The sequence below is a fragment of the Electrona antarctica genome, assembly GCF_951216825.1.
Source record: "Electrona antarctica genome assembly, chromosome: 10".
Lineage (NCBI taxonomy): Eukaryota > Metazoa > Chordata > Actinopteri > Myctophiformes > Myctophidae > Electrona > Electrona antarctica.
In genome coordinates, this window is record NC_136791.1 from 22,932,657 (window position 1) to 22,956,247 (window position 23,591).

General features: G+C 43.6%; 2 protein-coding genes across 2 annotated transcripts in view; one reads left to right on the forward strand and one right to left on the reverse strand.

Annotated features, from left to right (window-relative positions):
- lrmda (leucine rich melanocyte differentiation associated) overlaps positions 1-14,189 on the reverse strand; it is a 299,326-nt gene extending 285,137 nt beyond the window's left edge. Inside the window, exons 1-2 of the mRNA XM_079513038.1 lie at positions 14,021-14,189; positions 11,682-11,782 (exon numbers count right to left, since the gene is read on the reverse strand). Of these exons, the coding sequence (XP_079369164.1) occupies positions 11,682-11,782; positions 14,021-14,062 (143 nt within the window). The 5' untranslated portion in view covers positions 14,063-14,189. The remainder of the gene's footprint in view (positions 1-11,681; positions 11,783-14,020) is intronic.
- Positions 14,190-17,140: 2,951 nt separating this feature from the next.
- LOC306931139 (nucleolar RNA helicase 2-like) lies at positions 17,141-19,341 on the forward strand (the record flags this gene model as incomplete). Its single annotated transcript, XM_079512343.1, has 1 exon — positions 17,141-19,341. Exon 1 carries the CDS (start codon positions 17,167-17,169, stop codon positions 19,339-19,341), a length of 2,175 nt encoding a protein of 724 aa, XP_079368469.1. The 5' UTR covers positions 17,141-17,166.
- Positions 19,342-23,591: the final 4,250 nt, after the last annotated feature.

Below are 23,591 nucleotides of genomic sequence, written 5' to 3' on the forward strand. Positions count from 1 at the left end.
TAGAAGCATGGCTTGCCCTTCTCCGTGCTCCTTTCTAATATGTTCCATGCCTTCCAGTTGCTTACATCATCAATCTGGAGGGTGGCTAAAGTGTGATGGGGTGAACATAAACGGTGCTTGAGTTATGGACTAACAGAGACACAGGTTGTGTCTTGAACATATAAGCAGGCTCGCTCGCTCTCCAACTCCGATCCCTCTTCTTCCTTTGCCGAACGACAGGAGTTGAAACAAATGCTAATGGCTGGCCGTTATCCCGCAATGACTTTGTGCATGTGTCCTCTGTTTAAAATCAGCGCTCAAGAGGAAGATGAATACGGGGGAAGCGGCCGCCTTTGCTACGTCGAAGTGCGCCCTTTACCATCAACTTCAAGCCATCAGTCAGTCAGTCGAGTGCCAGTTCTAATCATCTCCCCATTTAATGCTCGCTTAAAAATGCACACCCTTGTGTCAAGACCTGACTACATATTAACTCTTCCCAAATCGCCTACTTACTAAACATGTCACTGATGAATTATACATCTGACAACCCTCCCCCCTCCCCTCCCCCTCCCTCCTCCCTCTCTCTCATATTTACATGGTATCTTCAGCATTTGTGGGTTGGCTGTAAAGTACTTAACAACTGCTTAAATATGTACAAAGAGTCAAGCTCTTCGCAGGAGCATGCAGTGGATGTTTATGAAGTATCAAAAGACTCCGCTGTGCCTGTCAATAACGAGTGAGACATATGGATGGTTTGTTTTTCCACTTGTCAAAAAACAAGAAAACTGAGTAGGTCCACTCCCGGGCCCCGTTGGGTCAAGCCATAAAGATCCATCACTCACTTGGTGCTCTGCTAAAATGCTAAGGAAACATATTGTAGACTTTAAGAGCCTTTTTATTCAGCCAGACTGTGTACTAAAACTAATTGGATTTCTGTCAATGGAAAAAATATATATCCCTGGGATAGCTTTGAACTCGATAGCTCTGACGATCCAACTGCACACGGGGGAGTGGGTCCTCGCCACATGCCAAGCACCGGGGAGGAACATTAAATCGGTGGTCAACATAAAATATTAAAATAGCGTGGTATCGAATTCTTGAACAATGATGTCAGTCCCGCTCATTATGTCCGGCACAGGGCAGTGAATTGAGCTATATTTAGTGGGTGATAATTGAAATCATAGCTGTAGTCATTACCACTGACAAGTTTCTAAATAATACCCAATAAATCCTCTCTTCGTGCCGGGGTCCCTGTGACAGCTGGCAGGGCTGAAAAAAATATAAAGTACAGAAACAGAATCTCTTTTCTCTTTCTTTGCTTCCCTCTCTTCCTCCCTACACCCCCCACCCCATCTCTCTCTCCCTCTCTCCCGCTCCCTCTCTGAGCCAATAAAATGTCAGCTTTTATTCTCCCCCTCCAAAGTGTTGGCTAGATGTCAGCAGACCCTTCTAAAGCTCCACCACTGTGAGCTGAAGGCCTGTAAATCTCTGTGTCAGTGGCACGCCATCCGTCTCGGGATATACAATAAAAAATGTGACGCAGTCATAAAAGGAATGGCATCGGTGCCCAGTATATATAATGTGAACAAAAGGAACATAAAGATGTTCCATTCCATTCACAATCCCAAACCGCGAGATGGCCCTAGATTGGTGGTGGTGGTGGAGGGGGATGGGGGGGGTGGTCTGTGGAACGTGGTCTAGAAGTCTGACGGCTGATGGAGAGGCTGCTGACAGTGATTTACACATGATTCGTCTGCCATCAGTGGGCTTTTGTTGTGTTGTAACGGAGAGAAAGAGATTTATACGATGGAGGTGAAAGGAGCCGTGCGGCTGAAAGCTGACTGACTGCACAACTCGGGGTCTACTCACTCATATGCACGACAACACAGTCAGAAGTAAAATGCCATGTAGACGCCGAAAGATTTCATTCAGTACATTTGTGGTTTCGATTAACTGCTATGCAAAAGAGGTGCCGACTACTGATGTGTACGCCGGGTGTTTCATACTGTAGCAGTCCAGCTGGAGTTATGAGTGATAATGAGACGGCCCACACCCACAGGTGTCACTCAAAACAAACCAGATAAACAAAATGTACCCCGTTTTTTTGCGTTTAAATGCCATGCCTCTGTAGGAGGCAGCGCCATCTAGGTTCAGAGGAGACACTGCCTGTGAGCTTGTGTGTATGTATGACCGACCGTCCATGTGTGGACCCGGGCTAATCTCACAAAATGCTTCAATTCAATTTTAATAATTTCATGGATTTCATATTGGCAGGCAAAGGCGGTCGGACTGGGCTGAAAGTTTGAAACCTTGCCCAAATATGGAGTCGTGCGTCATAGATGGCGTTGATGACGTCGCAGGCTGACCACACGAAGCCTGAGATTCACATGAAGCCTCGTCTTGTTTGGACAAGTTTGTCATCTTGTTTTTCATTTTTCTCTTTAGTAAACCTCCAACGTAGACAACCACATGATGCCTCCGCTGACACACCAGTGGTGGAAAGTAACTAAGTACATTTACTTAGTCCTGTACTTAATTACAATGTTGAGGTATTTTTACTTTACTTGAGTATTTACAATATGTTTACTTACCAATAATCCACTACATCTCAGAGGCAAATATTATACTTCTACTACACAACATTTATTTGAATTTTTGAGTTACTAGTTACTTTGTAGATTTTGATTATGATTACAAAACATACATTAACCACTTCATACACATTTAGGCAATTTGAAAAATACTTTAATACATTTGAAAACCTTCATTCTGCATGATGAGTACTTTTACTTTTAGTACCTCAAGTACATTTTGATGCCAATACTTTTGTAAAGTAAAAATAAATCTCCAAAATCAAGATTGGACATAAAAATGCAGTTCGGCTCTAGTCACTACTAGTGCCGGACCAAACCGTGCCCGCTTCCCAGCCATAAACACTGCCAATTGCATTTGTTGTTGGAGCACTCGGAGGCATCGAACCCGGGTCTCTGCGGTATGTGTTTTACCTTAACGCCCATCTTTGCATTTTATATTTAATTATAGGCCTAGTGAGGTAAGGTAATGGATTCATTGTGGTCAACAAACCTCAATGTCTGTAATAGTTCGTCTTTGGTTGCAAATATTGGTGGACACACACACACACACACACACACACACACACACACACACACACACACACACACACACACACACACACACACACACACACACACACACACACACACACACACACACACACACACACACACACACACACACACACACACACACACACACACACACACACACACACACACACACCACTGTAATGGGTGCAGGGCATAATGAGGACCACATTTCGACATGTGGTCTGGCTGCAATGTGTGGGAGAAAAATGTTTTTTATCAGATACAAGATTGCCATCTTACCAAAACAGAGAGTGCATGACTTGCCCTCGAGAAGATTCAAAAACTAATTTAGGTAGGCTTTTTTAGTTGGCTCGTGTTATGTGCAGCTATAAAGACGGTGGTCTTATTCTTTGCACATCTACGACGCAGAGAGGTCATTCTCCAGCAGTGTGCTGTTTTCATTTGGTCTCGCTTTTTATTTTATTTTATTGGAACATATTTGCATCAGATGTTTACCATTTGACCTTTGGCATGGCTCATTTGACAAATACATTTGCAAAAATAAGTAGCCGTACATAAATATAAGATTTTATCTTTTCAGTGTACATTAAACCACTTAACTATAACTATAACTTAACTATATACTATGATGCCTGGGGTCCCCCAGGGCTCTATACTAGGTCATACAAATTATTTTTTACTTCTACACCAAATCCCTGCTATTCTCACCGAATGGTGAAAATAGGTCTTAGGTCATGCGGTTAAGCCTTTGTGTTATGATGGTGTCTTCAAGCTCACAACCTGTCACATTGTGAGCTTGTAGTTCTGCCATTTCCCCAAATTTCTGACACTATTCGCTGACCAAAACGGGGACGGCATGGGTTGGAAGTGGTACTTAATATTGAAACTGGTCTGTGGCCATGACCCATGTGTAAACGACCCACGGAACATTGCATCAGTGTGGATTTCTAGTTTACTATGCTTAACCGAAGCGCTGACAACGTTCTTCTTAGGTTTCAGTTTATCCCCCCCCCCACCCCCCCACCAATGTCCTCTACAGACAAGAGAGTGTTTTCAGCAATTACTTTAAAGTGGAAATTCCGTGAAGAGAAGTCAAATTGAGGAGATGTAAAAATGAAGACTACCCCGTCCATTACAAACAACATCGACTTCCCATTTACCTACGCTCTCTCGTCTCCACTGCTCGGTCCCGAGAGTAGTCCATCACTTAAGGAATGGAACCGATTCCGATGAAAATTAAAAGGGCTATGTTCAATATCACGGAAAATGATATGAAAATAGCACGGCTCTTTGATATGAATATGTGATTTCCTGCCCGGGCGGTGTCTCTCTCATCTGTCTGGTTTAAATCTGTTAGGGCCGCTGGAGCTCGCATGCTCCTTAATTTATGAGACAGAGATCAGGTTATCCACACAGTATTGCTCTAAACAGGCCTGATAGATCGGATATATGGAATACATTTTCCTTAGCAGAAGCAAGTATGCCAAACTGCACACGCACGCACACACACGCGCACACAAGTTAAGTGATTCGAGGACTTCATACCAGCAATGTTTCATATCCTCTTCTCCCTTCACTAACTGACACTTTATCTGCATACTGGCATCTATGCAGATTGAACACTCCAGCAAGACAATGACAGCCTCTCTCCCTGTTGTCACTTCTGATTCCGGGACCGGTCTAATGCCTCATACTGGGTTTTTCTGCCAATCGCAAGAACACCCCTCAACCCCCCACCCCCGCTCCAGCATCACCACCATCAAATCCTTGCCGTCAGATGGAAACCTTGTATGTCCAATCAAAACCATTCCTTTTCACAGAAATGGAAGAAAATTATACAATGTAGTAAACATGTAGTCCACAAGCTCGTGTTACTACGTAGTTATTAAGTTAGTTAAATTTAAATATTTATATAACCCCACAGACAGACAACCGCTTTCACTTTCAACATTTCTCAAAAGTAGCGGACATAGCCGATCTTCAAGGTCACAACGCTTCGCGATGCGGCGCGGTGTGTGAGCTTGTAGATCGGCTATGTTTCGCTACTGTAGTGTGACTGTAGTATAGGGATTAATTTACAAAAACAAAATGTTAAAGTTAAATATGGACAGGGTTTCTGCCGGACAGCGACGAAATGCCCAGCCTGGCAGCCTCTGCCTCGGTCGGATTGCAAAAAGGAACACTTCATGCATGCAACACTCATTTGACAATTAGCAGCCCCCAGGCCCCCCCTTCTCCTACCCCAATGTTGACACACGGGGGGCTTGAAAGACAAGAGCGTCGCCTGTGACGAATTAAGAGAGACAGATGAGTGAGGCATGAGCAGCGGCGTAATACCATAATGTGCTTTAGATATGAATATAAAACGACACCGCTGACAGGCCATACAAGGTTTTATTTCATTTCCCAGTGTACCGGGCCTCCCTACTTTGTCGTCTTTGTTCTCGTTTCATCAGAGTACTTACATCTCATTTTGACAGCCGGGCGACGTTTAGTGCACTTTCGCTTTTCAGAAAAAGAGAGAGAGAAAAAACTGTGAGTTAGCATACTTGATTTTGTCGTGAAAATGCAAAACGGCCTGCCATCGCCGGGCAAAGTCTATGTGTGCGCGCACACACACACACACACACACACACGCACACACAACACAGGTGGCTGGGGATCATCAAAGGGCAATATGGACTCCTCTTTTTGTACGGCGTCAGGAACATATAAATGGCGGCCGGATTTCAAATGAAAAGTCTAATCCTGGGAGTCCATCTGCTGCATACAATTCCTGCAACAGTATCAGAGTGAAGTATCAATGTTTCGCTGGATGTCAGGTCACTGCAGCGCTATGCAGATGCAGTATGTGTGGGGAACAGCCAATATCCAAACTGTAAGTGTCACAACTGATTTGGTCAGCAAGGAGCATGCAGTTGGATCAGTGAATCATTTCTTCAGTCAGTGATGGCACAGGTCAGCTGTCTGCAGTCAGTGCAAGGGATCGCTGACGTTTTCATATAAAAAAAAAGCGTCCTAAAAAGATACGAGCACCTATTTTAATAGGGTGACTACAGTATGCTACTACGATACTAATCTAGGCTTTGTAACTCCCCACCCTCATCTGTAAAGTAAATTGTGACATTGTAAAATGTGATACTGTGCTGGTGTGGAGGTGTAAAATTAGGATCAGGCTATTTTGTTGCCATCATCTCTTGCCACTATTAAAAGTTAAATTTAGGGGCACGCCGGGTGATGACCGGATAGTGTGTCGGCCATAGGGTCACAACTCACAACATGCCCGGTTTGATTCCTGGCTGGAGGCCTGTGTTGCATGTCCTTCTTCCTGTCGCTCTAGTATCCAATTAAAAAAAGAGAAATAATAATAATAGAAATAAGATGAATATGTTGTTCTTTATGTCTTCCAACCGAAGTACAGTATACTCTTTCCTCGAAGCCCCAGTGGGCAGATCCACACAGCTGTATTTATTATTTGAAAACTTGAAGTTCTTTCTAAAATGTTCGAATAAAATGAGTACTTTTACTTTGGTACTATAAGTATAGTGTATTTTTATGCCAAAACTTTTGTAAGATTTTGAATACAAGCCTTTTACTTGTAGCAGAGTACTTCTACATTGCGGCAGTGCTACTTTTACTAAAATAATGTTTGGAAGTGTTTGAGGCAAGAACACATGGCAGGCAGATAGCAATCTTCATATTTAGCCCAAGGTTTTGATTATTATGGTCAACGGTTTTAATCACAGGCAGCATGACTAAAGAGAGAGTTCAGCGGATTTCATAGTTACTGTACATCTTCATAATTATGTTATGCAAGTGCCAGTATACTGTACTGCATGTTCACTCACAGAATGTGGATGGAATAAGCAGGCTTCGGGTTCCTGCTGGCTGGGATACGTGTTGTGAAAGTGGTGACAGATCCTGGTGAACCAGAGTAGACCTAACTGTCAGCTGCATATACTATCATTTCGTGAACCCTGTCCTTGTGTTGCCGTGATTTGTTTATCTCAATGCCATTTCACATCTTGGCAGAGAGGTATAGCGCTCCTCTGCACAGCACGATGGCATTCGTCTTATTATCCGGGCGCAGACACGGAAGGCCCTCAAACCTCCTCCTGTCCCATGCGATACTAGTACAGCGGGTAACGGACGCGTCAAGGCACCTTTCCCAACGGCAAGGTGAAAGTGGACACAGTCGGAGAGGTGGACTCGTGTCAGCGCGGCGTAAACGTGCACACCTGACCCGAGACGTGGTGGACAACGCAATAATATGAAAGCCCGTCCGCCGTCCGGCGGCAAGGAGCCTCGCTGCGAGTCACAACTCCTCAACACATCGATAAGACAACCCAGACAGCGCGGCACAGACAGAGGGGGACGTGTAGGTGTGACAGGCTGCTACCACAACTTCATCCTTCCATTACCTGCCCAAGCCACTCGCACTTACGCTCACACAAACACAGACACACACACAAACAATGGGAGCGTGCGCACGGCGCCGGCGGCGCACGCCCACGGATGCACGCCGTGCACACGCGCACACACACACACTGAGAACCCAGTGCTCGGTTAAAGGTGCTGCAGTGCCTCTTCTCACTGTGACTCATTGTCAGCTTGCCGTATGAGTGCTGTCAATTGAGCTGACAGAAATAAGCATATTAGCCACTACATCTCCAGCAATGTCTCCCACTCGATTTGACTGAAACGGAGTGCAGAAGTGCTTTGTGCCGAAGGCAGTCCACTACGTTTATCTGAAGTGTGACTTTGGTTGGTGTCAGTTTAGACTTGGTTTGGTAGAGGTGACACTGAAACGGGGTCACGCCAATACCGGCGGTGTAAAGTAATTAGGTAGATTTACTCAAGTACTGTACTTAAACAGAATTTTACTCCAATAGAGCGTCGCAGTCCCGCCTCCTACCCTGGACCAGGAAATGAAACCCAATGCATTATTCTCATAGACATTTCTTAAAGTATTTATTTAAAGACGGTTACGCCGCGGACAAAGCCAACTCGAGTCGTGACAACTCATGACAACACAAACAATATTTTGGATCAAACAAATAATTACAAAGAAGAAAAACAACAAAAAAAGTGTTGTAACCTGCCGTTTTTTTCTTCTTTCTAATTATTTGTTTGGTCCAAAATATTGTTTGTGTTGTCATGAGTTGTCACGACTCGAGTTGGCTTTGTCCGCGGCGTAACCGTCTTTAAATAAATACTTTAAGAAATGTCTATGAGAATAATGCATTGGGTTTCATTTCCTGGTCCAGGGTAGGAGGCGGGACTGCGACGCTCTATAGAGGGTATGCGTGTGACATCATAATCATGGCCGGAAGTTACGCGGGAACGCTTACTGAGTGACAAAAAAGTACTTTCTGGTCTTGACAGCCCATACATCCAAACAGATAACTCCCATTTGATTGCATTAAACGACTTTAAACAACATTAAATTAACTTTGCCACTACCTTTGCCACTCGATCTGCCATTCACTTTATGCATGCGCATACCCTCTACACATCTCAAAGGCAAATGTAGTTTTTACTCCACTGTATTTGACAGCTCTAGCAGATTGCAGATTTGAATTATTAAATTAAACCTGAATTTACACAACACTGATGATAGTACTGTCAAACAAGTCTAAATGAAATGAAAATCTATGAAATCAGTGGAAAAGTTGAATATGCAATACCATTTTGTGGAGATCCCTGCTTCATCCGTTTCTCCTTGGCCTGAAAAATATGCAAGACCCCTGCTATACACACACATTAAGTATGTTTAAATAAAATGGTGACATTGCTTTGAGGTTTACTCGTATGAACTCAGTATGAAACATTTAAATGCACTTTGTACATTATGTGAGAGCGTTGACTCACCATGCAATACCTACATATTCCCCACCAGCAAATCATCAATCAATAAAGCAGCAGTGTGAACCCCAAATGGGTGGTTCTGCCTCTCTCCCAAGAACATCCTTTGATGTTCAGTAATGATATCTGACATCTAAGATGCCCCCTTAACCCGAATTGAAAGATTAATAATGAATTAGTAATATTTCAGTTATAAATATTTGATTTTGAACATCCAAGTTCCTAACCTGACAGATTCTAGGGAAAGAGAAAACATAATTCTGGGCTTGATCTCCCTTAAACCAACACATACTCTGCTTGGCAAATCAGCTTTCATGAAGCTGATGGGAGTCTTCTTTACTGCATGTCCACCCTGGTAACTACACAAGAGTCTGACAGATTACTCTGTTACGAGCAAACTTGGCGTTATGATAACATGGATTACAGTCTGTTTAAAGAACAGTTAAGAGGCGAAGCGCTTCGGTTATCAAAGATATGAATGCCCTGATCGCTTCCAAAGTGTACAGAGCACTTATTGATAGGTATACCATCGCTGTGTTATCAGTACAAATAGCCTAACCCTAAATAGCTGAGGGATAACGGGAAGGAAAACATGAAGGAAACCATCCAGAAACCCTATCCTTGCGATTGATACAAATATTTGCGATTAACAATTTAAATTGCGTATGTGGCACTGAACATTGAAACATGTAAATAAATATTACATTTCTGTTTCCCCGTTAGGCTTCATAAACAAAACTTGCACGGGCCTCTTCCTCAACTTTAAATACAACTAAATTGATGATGATACTCCTCTCCAAATGTTTAACTATTTCCTACTCTAGGCACGCCATGGCGCTTAGCCGAGATCGCTAAAACGTGAGGTGCACGCTGGGAAGAGCTCACTGTCTCTTCCAGACAGAAAGGCACTAGAAGCTAAAAAAATTAATTAAAAAAATCTATGCTACTACGGTTGTAGTATAAGAATGAGAGATTTTGGAGCACTGTCGATTAAAAACATGCAGTGCTGTGTCTTCTCCAAGTGTGGTGTGTGCAGGGCCAGGCCTCCAGGTAGAACATTGCGGTATATATACGTAGATACGGCATTGGCTGCTCCACTGTTTATACCCAGGAGCTACTGTAGCTCTACCTGGCAGTCAAGTAACCGTGGAGTGACAAAAAGACATACGTTGACTATATAATTGATTACACTGGCAACGGTGCTGAGGACATGTTTAGGGTGGTTCTCAACAGTGACACTTCTAACGTCTCCATGGCCATCTTTAGAAGAATTACTGAGACACCTGCCACAAATTACGTGAAATATCACACATTGCTTAATCATTATCTAGAGGCTTCCTCATTGTAACCCTTTTAATAACACTTCAAAACACTATATGGAACACCCTGTGACCATCAAGTCTAACACTGATTGAGTGTAGTTTGCACATTTTGACCAATTACCTTTGTTTGGCATTCGAGGAGGCAATCATGTTTGAAACCTGGAGTAAAGTATGCCCTCGGCAGATGAAAAGGTTAATCAAACCCCTACAAACCAGTGCTTGCTTTCCAATCGCAGCGGTTCATTAGGAATATTAATGTCCCCGATAAGCACATTATGCACATCACATTGGACCAGTGGTAGGATTTAGCAATTATTAGTGTGACAGACCCCAGCGCCAAGCAAATCAATTAAATGAAATAAGAACCCACGTTTCAGGGCAGGCAAAGATAACAGCTTCGAGGCAACAATCTTCACTTGACAAAAACGCTTCCCCCGTTCAATAGGCTCTGTGGCCTGACAGATCAAGGAACGGTTTGAGAAAGAAAACACCTCATCTTTTAATTGTCAGGTCCCGCTGAACGAATTCTGCTTTTGAAATGATACATCCCCACTGAATCAACCTGCCATTTGATCATCCCTCACATCCTGTTAAGAGGAATCTCTTCTTCTATTTGCCCCTGCATTAGCATGTCACGTTGTTGATTGATCAGGCCTTTTATCCTGCCCTGGTGTAGCACCGGCCACCCCCAACCTCCTGTTCTGATGATGCTTTGACCGCCTCGTGAACAATGTGCCCCCAAGGGGTCCTGGGTTACAGGTGCCCCCCCCCCCCCCCCCCCCCCCCATTTGAAAATATCCGTTCTACAAGCTCACGACACGTGACGTGTTGTTATTTTCAGAATAAATTGGACAATTTGTGAATATTTTCCTATACATACAAACATATTAGTTTGGGGGTCCTCAAAATGAATTCAATGTAAATGTAAATTTGTACATTTCCATATCACACTAACAAGAGAGAGCATATAGCTAGAGAACTAGTCAGTGTCTCTGCTATGCATTTGTGTGAATTTAACCGTCCGTTTCTCACAAAAGCACAGATTGAGTGTTGTCTGTCATTACAGGAATAAAACATGTTCTGCCTACAAGGTTAGAGCATACCTATTTACACGCACCTCGACAGTGGGTGCAGGGCCAATAAGGCCTACAAGGTTACACATTTTGTCAAAGATTTAGAACAACAGCAACAACAACCCTTTCTCCAGGTAACTCACTGTTGTCATCGGTTCAAATCCAAATGTCCATCACTCATCATCATTTCCTATACAGTAAAACTGCTGAGTGTTAATATAACTGAGTGTTACAGACGGACCCAAAAGGGTCCTTTTGTACACTCTCGGAGTTAAATGAACACCCAGGATTTCATAGTGTGCCCACCGCAGTACCTGAGCTCATTGAAGCTGAGATCCAGTCTTCTCGCCAACTGCCCGTATCCGTCACCGAGGAAGTCAGGGATGTCTTTACAGTCATGTCCAATGAAGGAAACCTTAAAGAAACAACACACACATACACACACATTATTGGCTTATTATAACCCATTAAGACTACAGGGACTACAATGAAAGATTGCTTCTGGATAAAAGCCGTTTCAGACGGGGAGCGAACGAGTAACACAGGCGTTCTCGCTTGGATCAGCAGGGGGGATCGCGCCACGATGAAAAAAGGCAGAATACAATCCAGCTGTCGGCAGGGTATTTTTTGCTCATTTTGAATCCTGAAAGGTAGCCATTTTGGACATATGAGGTATCTATCGACCCGATGCTATGAATGAATGATAACCAACCTTTTGAAGAATATATTGAAGAATGTAACTTTAGAAATCAGAAAAGGAGTGAAAGACCATCCTGAGCACATTTATTTAAACTGTGTCCAGTTTTTCCAATTTCCCCTTCCTCTCACGTACCTCCCGTAGTACAACTGCGTACCCCTAGTGGTACCCATACCCCCCATTTGAATGAAAACCACAGTTTAGGGCATGTTCTACCTTTGCCTGGGCAGCATTCCGTTTCGGGTTCATGATCCGGTCGGGAGCGGATGATAATCGTTACGTCAAGTTGTAGTCATTGTTTTGTAGTCATCAGGCCGGAACCCTCAATCTGGAACTTAATTTCCCTCAAACCGGAAGAATAACACCTTCCCAATAAAAGCCTTGAAATCAGCGTAGATTCGCTGATTTCTAAAATATGAATGTAAGTGTACTTTCCAGAGACTATTTAGCGTCTGATACCGTTTTTATCCCACGGGGTCATTCAATTCTCATCGCAGGCTACGAGAGAACGAGTCACGCTTCTATTGGGAAGGCATTATTCTTCCGGTTTGGGGAGAAAGGAAGTTCCAGATTGAGGAGGGTTCCTGCCTGATGACTACAAAACAATGACCACAACACGACGCAACAATATCATTCGCTCCCCACCGGATCACACAGCGATTTAGAAACACAGTCTTGGCTTTCCTCCCGAGGTGGAAAAGCCTGGTGATGCGAGGTTAGTTCTACCTTATGTCTGCCAGTCAGTTCATTGTGCATGCCATGGGGATTACAACATTACACAGCAAGTATTACAAGTATTTATACTCAGCATCTTCTCAAACTTTTTAATGTCAAGGACCCCCAAATTAATATGTATATATGGATGTGGATCCCCATTACAAAAATATTTGTGTGCATGGGACACCCTGACCCAATCTAAGATTTGTGATTTGTCTAAAAAATACTGTTTTATTTTTAACTGTCAAAAATAGCGGATTTTTTTTATCTACGTGTTGTGAGCTTACAAGTAGATCAGCTATTCTGAAAAGGCCCATGTAATTAGGGTTAAAGACATGTGACTGGTTAACCTGATTTTAAAAGGTATGTTGTTAACTCATTTAGCATGGGGACCCCTTCAAGGACCCCATGAGGGTCCCCGGACCTCACTTTGTGAACCCCTGCTGTGTCTGTGTTTCACAGTGAGAAGAACATAATGCAGTTATTATTTCAGAGAGTCAGACCATCACAAATACAGCATGCAGTTCATTGCAACTACATGCATACAACACACATATAGTGTGAAGTAACTAAGTACATTTATTCAAGTACTGTACAATTTTACTGTACTTGACTCTCATATTTGCAATTTTCAGTACTTAAATGACTTCTACTTCACTACATCTGAGAGGCTTTTACTCCACCACAATTATTTGAAAACGTACTTACTAGCCACTTTGTAGATTTTGATAATAATTACAAAACAGCCCTATACATTTCGGCCATTTGAAAATAGCAGATCTACAAGCAAATAGTAGCTCACAATGTGTCACATGGAGACACATTGTGAGCTACTATTTTCAAAAGTTTTTATACATGTGAAAACTTGTGAAATATATGGGTATACTTTCTACTTACTATACTTTTCTATGGTACTTTAAGCCCATTTTGATACCAATACTTTTGTTCAATATTGAAGTGTTCAATATTGAAGTATTGATACTTTTACTTACTTACTTTTACCACCACTGCACACACAGGCACTGACAGAGAGCTATACTAGTGAAAGTAAGTCACATGACATGACTCAGTCAGAACGAGGGAAACAGTGCTGGTGCATTCCTCTGCTCTGCGCAAAGAAAACTACATGTATGCTCATTTCTTTAAGGGAATAAAAACAACATGATAGACTCCAAAAACAAACAAACCAACAACAACAACCAACAGTACAGAAAGTGGCGAGAGTAAAACATAACTTACGTGCGTGCCATTCAATGCGACCACTGATTCGCTGCGTGCCATAACTTTATGATGATGATGGTGATGGTGATGTGACAGACGGTTAGACCACTCCGCGAGGGAACACACACTTTGCACACAAACAAACTATACTGACAGCAACGCGAGTCCCCCGCCGACGAAAGCAGCCGTAAACATTCAGCAGTTATTTGTTGTTGAAAGTACTTTTTTTTCTTAGAGGCACAACTTGACGTTTCCAATTTACCTCCTCTTCCGCATGTTTGCTGCTCTCTGAAATCAGCTGACCCGGCCGGATGTAATCACACCACGCAGCCTGCCAGCCTGCCTGCCCAGCTGCCCTGCAGTCAGTCAGATCCATCTGCACTGCAAATGAACACACACACACACACACACACACACACACACACACACACACACACACACACACACACATTTGTGTAACGTCATTCAAAATAAACGTAAACACCATTACATGGAAACAATGTAACGTCTTCAAATGAAAGCACTGCAACATTTTAGCCCCATATGTGCCCTCTCCCTACGCTTTTTGATTGATTGAAAATGTTATTAACAGTTTGCAGAATTACAGTACATTTCAAGCACAAACTCAATACAAAGGCTGTTAACTGTGAGTGGACGACCCAATTAAGCATTACACTTGTTTACAACAGGGTCCACCATGTTCAATTCATCAAAACATTTAGAGACGTACAAATAGACACTTCTATATAGACAAAGAACAGTACAGGAATTCATCATAATGGAGGTAAAAAGGGAAAAGAAACATATACAGTGAGGGGAAAAGGGGGGGGGGGGGGGGGGGGCGGTGGGGGGGGATTCAGATTTTACTGGGGCCAGTTTCGAATTGCAGCCATCCGTTTGTTTTGGGAAGTCTGGAGCCTAGTTTTAAGGGCATTTGAGGTGCTGTGCATGGTACCAGGAGGTGCATGCATAGTCAAAGAAGCCTTGTACGAGGGCTCCTGTTAAGGTCTTCAAGGTGTTTTTGTCGACCAGTGAGGAGATCCTGTAAAGGAATCTTGTTCTTTGGTTGACTTTTTTGATTACGTTGGTGGCCATTTTATCACCGGAAAGATTAGCCTCCAGGATGGAACCTAGGTAGGTAATTTCATCTTTACGTGTGATAACATTGTCACCCACTCTAACCAAGAAGCCATTTGCCTTGCTGAGATTACTATTAGATCCAAAGAGAATGGATTCAGTTTTTCCCAGGTGTAAAGATAGTTTGTTATCAGCGAGCCAGGTGCAGATTCTACCGAGTTCAGAGCTGAGGGCATTTTCAACCTACAGTTTGTCCCTGTCCGAGACCAGCAGTGCCGAGTCATCTGCGAACAGGAACAAGTTGCAGTCACAAGCTGGGGCTATGCAACATTTGTAACAGTCAGTGGTTCTCAAAGTGTGGTCCAGGGACCCCGAGGGCTCCTCAAATGGGGTTCCTTTTAAAAAAATCACACCTGTGTGAACTGAGTGGTGCAAGGTCTTATATAGACTGATCAACTGTGGTCTGATGTAATGTCTGACGTAATGAAATCACACCCGTGTGAACTGGGTGACCATAGCAACCATGCTCATTTTTTGGTACGAACAGACACGTAAACTAACAAAGCTGAAATCACACCCGGGTGAACTGGGTGACCATAGCAACCATGCTCATTTTTTGGTACGAACAGACACGTAAACTAACAAAGCCAGTTGTAGGAGTGGTTTACACCACTCAAAAATGTATACACAGGTTTAATGTTTGTCTTTAGTTCAATGTTTGTTTTGTAAACGCCATTGACAATGAAGGGAAAATGTATGTGCCTCATTACGTCATATTGTCTCTTGTTAAGGGATAGTTCAGATCTTTTTAAACTTAAGCGTTAGATGTTTGTGTTTGCTGTTAGCTTAATATTTTGCAAAGAAAAAATCACACCCGTGTGAACTGAGTGGTGTAAGGTTTTATATAGCATGATCAGCTGTGGTCTGACGTAATGTCTGACGTCCGATGTGAGGTATTATATAAATAAGGTATTATATAGCCTGATCAGCTCTGATCTGACGTAATGAAATCACACCCGGATGTGATTTCACAACTGGCTTTTTTTGTGCAGAAAAAATGACCATGGTTGCTACGGTCATCCAGTTCACCCGGGTGTGATTTAATTACGTCAGAAATTATTTTGAACATAGCAACCATGCTCATTTTTTTCTGCACACAAAAGCCAGTTGTAGGAGTGGTTTACACCACTCAAAAAAACCTTATGTCACCAACAGGTGACAAAGTGGAGCTGTTGAGCTTCACACTGTGCACAGGTAGGTGCATGACGGGAACTGGGAAGCAGAGTTTTCAGCCCCAACCAGATATTATGTCTGTCTCCCTTTGATGCCCATATATGGAGTTCTTTGTAAGGCATATGGAGTATATGCAGCCAGATTGTGGAGTTCTGTGTCAGGCATGCCCAAATATGGAGTGTTGTGAGGTCAGAACAGGCCAGCTCCATATATGGATGCTGGGCAGGGGCCCGGTCTGGACTCGACACCGGGCACTGCACCCCCTGCTGTGGTGTGGAACGCGTGTGTCGAATTTGAAGTCGGTGGGGCTAACGGTTCTCGAGTTACGTGGATTACACACAGACATACATACAGAGACTTGGTGCATAGATAGATGGCTTCACATCTTTCTGCTGTATTTGACATCGGAGGCGGTAGAGAAAACCATTTGAGCTAATATCAGATCCCTGATATGTCATATGCCCATATATGGGCATGCCCCCTTTTTACACATAATATGAAGCTGACTGATTTGTTTGCGCCTGGTGCCATGACAACACATTGACGTTAGACAACACAACACATCACTCCATATTTGGGCATATATAGCTGCATTGGGAACTCCTTATATGGTTATGGCTGAGTCATGGTGACATGAACGTGACGTCAGAGGTCCGCCCGCCCAGATAGGGACAATATTCAATGTATTTTATATTCATTCTCCTACCAACCCTACACGACTCAGTCACGCCTTTCTACCCCGCTCGCTCGTGGAGCCAGAGTTCCATCCGAGGAAAGAAATGCCGTCCAAAATCATATTTGAAACCGAAGAAGATAATACCGAAATGAAGAAGACCAAGGATGGCAAGAAATTAATGAAAAACAAACAGCTGGAGGTAGAGGAAGAGCAGCCAGATTGTGAGCCTCCGGCCCCAAAAAAGAAGAAAAAAGACAAGCGAGCAGCGGACGAAGCCATTGATGGGGCCATACACGCCGTGAATGGCAACTTCAATGGTGTTAATACGACACCAAAGAAGAACAAGAATGCAGAACCCGACACAGAACCAGACACAGAGGAAAACGAAAAGGAAAAGAAGAGGAAAAAGAAGAAATTAACAGAGGAATCGACCGATGAAGCTTCACCTCAGACCAACGGACATTCCACCCTGAACACCCCCGTTCAGACCCCATCTCAGTCCAGCGATGACTCAGACATTGAGAGTGAGAAAGCAACGGAGATACCAGAGCAGAAGGAAGGGGCCTTTTCAAACTTCAACCTCTCCCAGCACACCATCAGCCGGCTAAAAGCTCGGGGAATCTCTTACCTGTTTGACATTCAGGTGAAGACGTTTAATGCTGTGAGTATTGGAAAAGATGTTATCGGCCAGGCCAGAACAGGAACCGGGAAGACCTTCGCCTTTGCTATCCCATTGGTGGAAAAGCTACAGAATGACTCCACGCAGTTGAGCAGAGGACGCCCTCCCAGGGTCTTGGTGCTGACTCCAACTAGAGAACTAGCTATCCAGGTGCATAAGGACTTCAAAGACATCACCAGGCAACTCTCTGTCACCTGTTTCTATGGAGGCAGCTCATATAACCCACAGATGGATGCCATCCGTAACGGTATCGATGTTTTGGTGGGGACCCCTGGTCGCATTAAAGATCACCTCCAGAACAACAAACTGGACCTCTCCAAACTCAAGCATGTTGTTCTGGATGAAGTTGACCAGATGTTGGACATGGGGTTTGCAGACCAGGTTGAAGAAATACTATCTTCAGCATATAAGAAGGTTGCCGACACTAACCCTCAGACATTGCTGTTTTCCGCCACCTGTCCCGCCTGGGTCTATGATGTTGCGAAGAAATACATGAAGTCAGGGTACGTGCATGTCGACCTCATAGGCACGAAAATGACGAGAGCCGCAACAACTGTAGAGCATCTGGCCATAGCATGCCACTGGTCCCAGCGTGCAGCAGTGCTGGGTGACGTGGTCCAGGTGTACAGTGGCGGCCAAGGCAAAACCATCATCTTCTGTGAGACCAAGAAAGAGGCGGACGAACTGTCCATGAATCCATTAATCAAACAGAGTTGCCAGTCCCTCCACGGTGATATCGCTCAGAAACAAAGAGAGATCACACTGAAGGGCTTCAGAAAGGGGTCCTTCGAGGTTCTGGTGGCCACCAACGTAGCAGCCCGCGGCTTAGATATCCCTGAAGTAGACTTGGTAATCCAGTGCTCTCCACCCCAGGATGTGGAGTCATACATACATCGGTCGGGGCGTACGGGCCGAGCAGGTAGGACCGGAGTGTGTATCTGTTTCTACCAGAGGAGAGAAGAGCAGAAGCTACGCAATGTAGAGCACAAAGCTGGCATCACATTCCGACACGTTGGCGTCCCCACTGCCAGTGACATCATCAAGTCATCCAGCGATGACGCTCTGAAGTGTTTGGACTCGGTAAGTGCTTTTGCCATCGCCCACTTCAAAGAGACTGCTGAGAAGCTGATTGACAAGAGAGGAGCTGTTGAAGCTTTAGCTGCTGCCTTGGCCCACATTTCTGGAGCTACCAGCTTAGAACAAAGATCCCTGCTCAACTCCGATGCAGGTTACACGACACTTAAGATGGAGTGTTCTCGGGAGATGCACAGCCTGAGTTACGCCTGGAGATCCCTCAAAGAACAGCTAGGAGACGAGGTTGAGCAACACATACATAGAATGAACATTCTTAAAGGCAAAAACGGAGTGTGTTTCGACGTCCCATCTGACAAAGTCAAAGAGATGCAGGACAACTGGAAGGATGGTCACTGTTGGCAACTGTCTGTCTGTACAGAACTCCCAGACTTGGAGGAGAGGCAGCATAGCAACCGCGGCAGTGATATAGGCTTTGGTGGTGGTGATGGTGGTTTCCGTGGCAACAGAGGCTTTGGCGGCGGCGTTAGAGGGGGAGGAGGGTTCCGAGGTGGAAGGGGTCGCAGCAGCGGTCGTGGAAACGGGTTCCGGAACGGCAACGGCAGGGGAGGAGGGCAGAAACGCTATTTCAGCCAAGCCTGAAACCAACCCAACACCCATGTTCTATCACCCCTGCTCCAGACTGATACCATTTGCTGATTTTTGTTTTGTTTTTATTGGCGATCAGCGATGGACTTTGCCGTACACACCGTGGCCAGGACAGGGCTAAGTACAAAACCCTGGGGGACAACACCCAAACCTCCATATATGGTCGCCTCGTGACATCATGCCTCCGTATATGGTCACGCCTCGTGACATCACGTGACATCATGGAGACCCTTAGATCATATGGTTGTCAGTCCATCACGCCTCGTGACACGCTCCATATGTCATTCTGACATCATCAAACCCTCTACACTCAATATACACTATATATATGGCCATGAACCCTGGCCATGAACCCTCTCCATATGTGGAGCTGACTATCATCACCTGGATCTTCATATATGAACACTGACATAATCAAACCCTGGATAGCCATACATGGAGAAGACTGGATCATCACCTACATCTGCATATAATCTACATCTGACCTCACTGACACCAGATTAATAGTTTAACTTGTGCTTCTCAACTGTGCTGTATTAAGATTCTTAATACAGCACAGTTGAGAAGCACAAGTTAAAAAATGTCAGGCCTGAAACAACGGAGCTTCTTAATTTAAGAAGCTCTGAAAATGTAAAAGAAAGAAAAAAGTCCATATATGGGCATAACAGGGATTGTATTAGGGCATCGGCTGGGAATGCATATACTGTATATGGAGATCCCTGATGTCATTAATATTAAGCCCATATATGGGAATGTCAATATATGGCCATATTGTGACAGTCTCATGATAACCAGTGTGGTTGCCGCGACGTGAGTCACACTTACAAATGAACCAAGTTGGTACAACACATCCATCCAACCATCCATCCCTCCATCTTCAACCGCTTATCCGTAGTCGGGTCACGGGGGAAACAGCTCCACCAGAGTGTTCCAGACTTCCTTCTCCAGAGCAACATTAGTGACTTCCTCCTGGGGGATCCCGAGATGTTCCAAGGGCAGTGAGTCGATGTGTTTCCTCCAACTGTGCCTTAATTGGTCTGCCCCGAACCACCTAAACTGGCTCCTTTCCAGGCGAAGAAGCAGCGACTCCACTCCGAGTCTCTCTCGTGTCTCTCACCCTATCTCTAAGGAAGATGCCAGCCACCCGTCGAAGAGAACTCATTTCGGCCGCTTGTATTCGCGACCTTATTCTTTCGGTCATGACCCACACTTCATGACCATAGGTGAGAGTAGGAACGAAGATTGCTCGGAGTCGGTAGACAGAGAGCTTTGCCTTCTGGCTCAACTCTTTTCATCACAACAGTGCGGTACAGCGACTGCAATATCGCCCCTACCCTTCCGATTCTCTGGCTGATCTCCTTCTCCGTCCTCCCCTCACTCACGAACAAGACCCCGAGATACTTGAACTCCTTCACCTGGGGTAATGCCTCATTCCCTACCTGGACTGTACAATCCACCGGTTTCCTGCTGAGAACCATGGCTTCAAATTTGGAGACGCTGATCCTCATCCCAGCCGTCGTACTGTGAACCGGTCCAGCAAACCGGTAATACACTTTATATTGCATATACTGCTTATGACACCTTATCAATATATGCCCGTTAGTATCATCTGTGAGGGTGAAAGCTGGCTCCTTTCCAGGCGAAGAAGGTACAACACATGGAACTGACTATCATCACCTGGATCTCCATATATGAAGATCACGACACTGAACTCATCAAACCCTGGATAGCCATACATGGTTTGACCTACTAGATCTGCATACGGAGCCGGCCAGAAACTCTATCTGACCTCACGGACACCAGATTTATAGTTTAACTCCTGCTTCTCAACTGTGCCTGTATTAAGAAGCTTTCACCCGTTTCGACCATACATACGCAGATAGCTTGTTCACCCAGCTCTTCTAGCTAATGCAAGAACAATGGCTTATTTCAATTTGCTAACTTTTGAGAAAGAGCTTGGAATCTCTGTCGATTATGTCATTGGTAGGCAGATTTTCAAACTGTCCACAGCCATCTTTTTGCCATCCTATCATGAGCATTAGTGAGGACCTATTAAAGGAAGGTTTCAAATGTGTGAAGAGGTCCTTAATTACATGCATATATAGGGTGGGGGAAAAATCACACCTGTGTGAAGTGAGGGGCGCTAATATATTAAAGTCTAACTCATGTTGATTATAGGTGATGTAATGTAATGGTGATGTAAAACAAACGGTGCCAACACAAACATTAAATACCATTAACAATAAAGAGACAATATGACGTAATGTGTTACAAAATAACATAAATGTTCCCTTCATTGTCAATGGCGTTTTTAAAACAAACATTAAACTAAAAACAAACTGTAAACCTGTACATGGTATATGGGGCTAGTGCCCCTCAACAACAAGATATTCTCACTCTGAAACTTACATTTAATAGCAGAGAGGGGGTACTTTTGTTAGTAACCTGCAATAACATCCCTTATATGCAGTGGTAGAAAGTAGTACACTTACTCAAATAGTCTAATACTATACTGTACAATCTGTAGGTACTTTTACTTTACTTGAGTATTTGTCCATTTTCAATACTTTATATTTCTACTACTAGGCCTACATCTCAGAGACAAATATTGTACTTTTACTCTGCTACAATTATTTGAAAACTTTAGTTACAGATTATTATTTTTTTAAAGAAGAAAAAAAACACTATTTTTTACTTAGGGCTCAAGCTCACAAACGATGTGTTTTGAGCTTGCCACTGCTTCTCAAGCTTTTAGAGCAGTGGTTCTCAAACTTTGCAGGCCACAACCCCCAAAATAATCACATGTGAACTGTGGACCCCCAACTTGACAAGCACTTGAATTGTAGGAGTTGAGGCATTTACTTTTGTTTGACTCTGTTCCACCACAGATGGTGAAAATAGCCAATCTACTCGCCAATCTGTCTCGCGTTGCTAGGTGTCGTAAGATTGTATAGATTGGCAATTTTTTCGCAATTTCTACCTCATTCTTGGGAAATACTTGACAATTTGGCAAATAATTTCATATAGACCTATCCTATACTTTGTTGATTACTTTTGACAAAGTAATGCAGTCTTATTATTTTATTTATTTATGTATTTTCATTTTAAAGGTATTAAAAAGGTTTAAAAAGCCTTTAAATTGTCACTTTAGAAATGTGCAGACACCCTGTATAGAGTGCGTGTGACATCATTCATCATCATACCAGGAAGTTATGCGGGAACGCCTATACTGAGCATAGAGTGGCAAAAAAAACTACTTTCTGGCCTTGACAGCCCAATGAGCCCTACATCCAAAGAGAAAAGTCCTATCTGATTGTATTAAACAATGTTAAACTACGTTAAACTCACTTTGCCACTCAATTTGCCACTCAATTTGCCATTGACTTTATGCATGCACATACCCACACAACCTACTGAATGTTGTTTTATTTACTGTTGAGTGCATGAGAAAACAAATCAACCCCCAAACAAAAATCTGGGGACCCTCCCAAAATCATTTGGGGACCCCCTTGGGGGTCCTGACCCACAGTTTAAGAACCACTGGCTTAAGAGTCAAATCAACACTGCAGTAGGTTATGCCCTCTATAGTGACTTCACTGTACTGAAGTTTAGACATTTCCCCCCAAAAATGCAACGATTTGTTAGAATTTCAAAAATATCAATAATATCAATTACCTGCTCAGGTGCTGGAATTTTTACCATAAAAAGCTGGCCTGCTTAGTGCTTGCTCAGTGGATAAATTGAATCTTGGACGTTCGGGTCAAAATTCATGTCAAATAGATCCTGCATGTGTCCAGGTGAGACATGACCTTTGACACGATCTAAATGTCTCGATAAGAGCAGGGAGACAAAATATACAACTACGCAGATATAAGTTTACCGACATATTAATACAGATTGTACAAAATGATAATATTTTGATAATATTGTATTTTGTATATATTTTATTATACATATGAAAGTTACACCCGATGAGGCTTTAATGTTAGCTAAGCTACACACACACACACACACACACACACACACACACACACACACACACACACACACACACACACACACACACACACACACACACACACACACACAGTTATTTGTTTATTTACTACTGTGTACTAGTTATGCTATACCTTGAAAACATCAAAGCAGGCTATAGCCTATAACAACCTGCACTGTCTTCAAACTGTATCTTGGTTGAGGTGACGTCACTTAGAACCTCCCATACACGGAAACGCTTTGTGTGC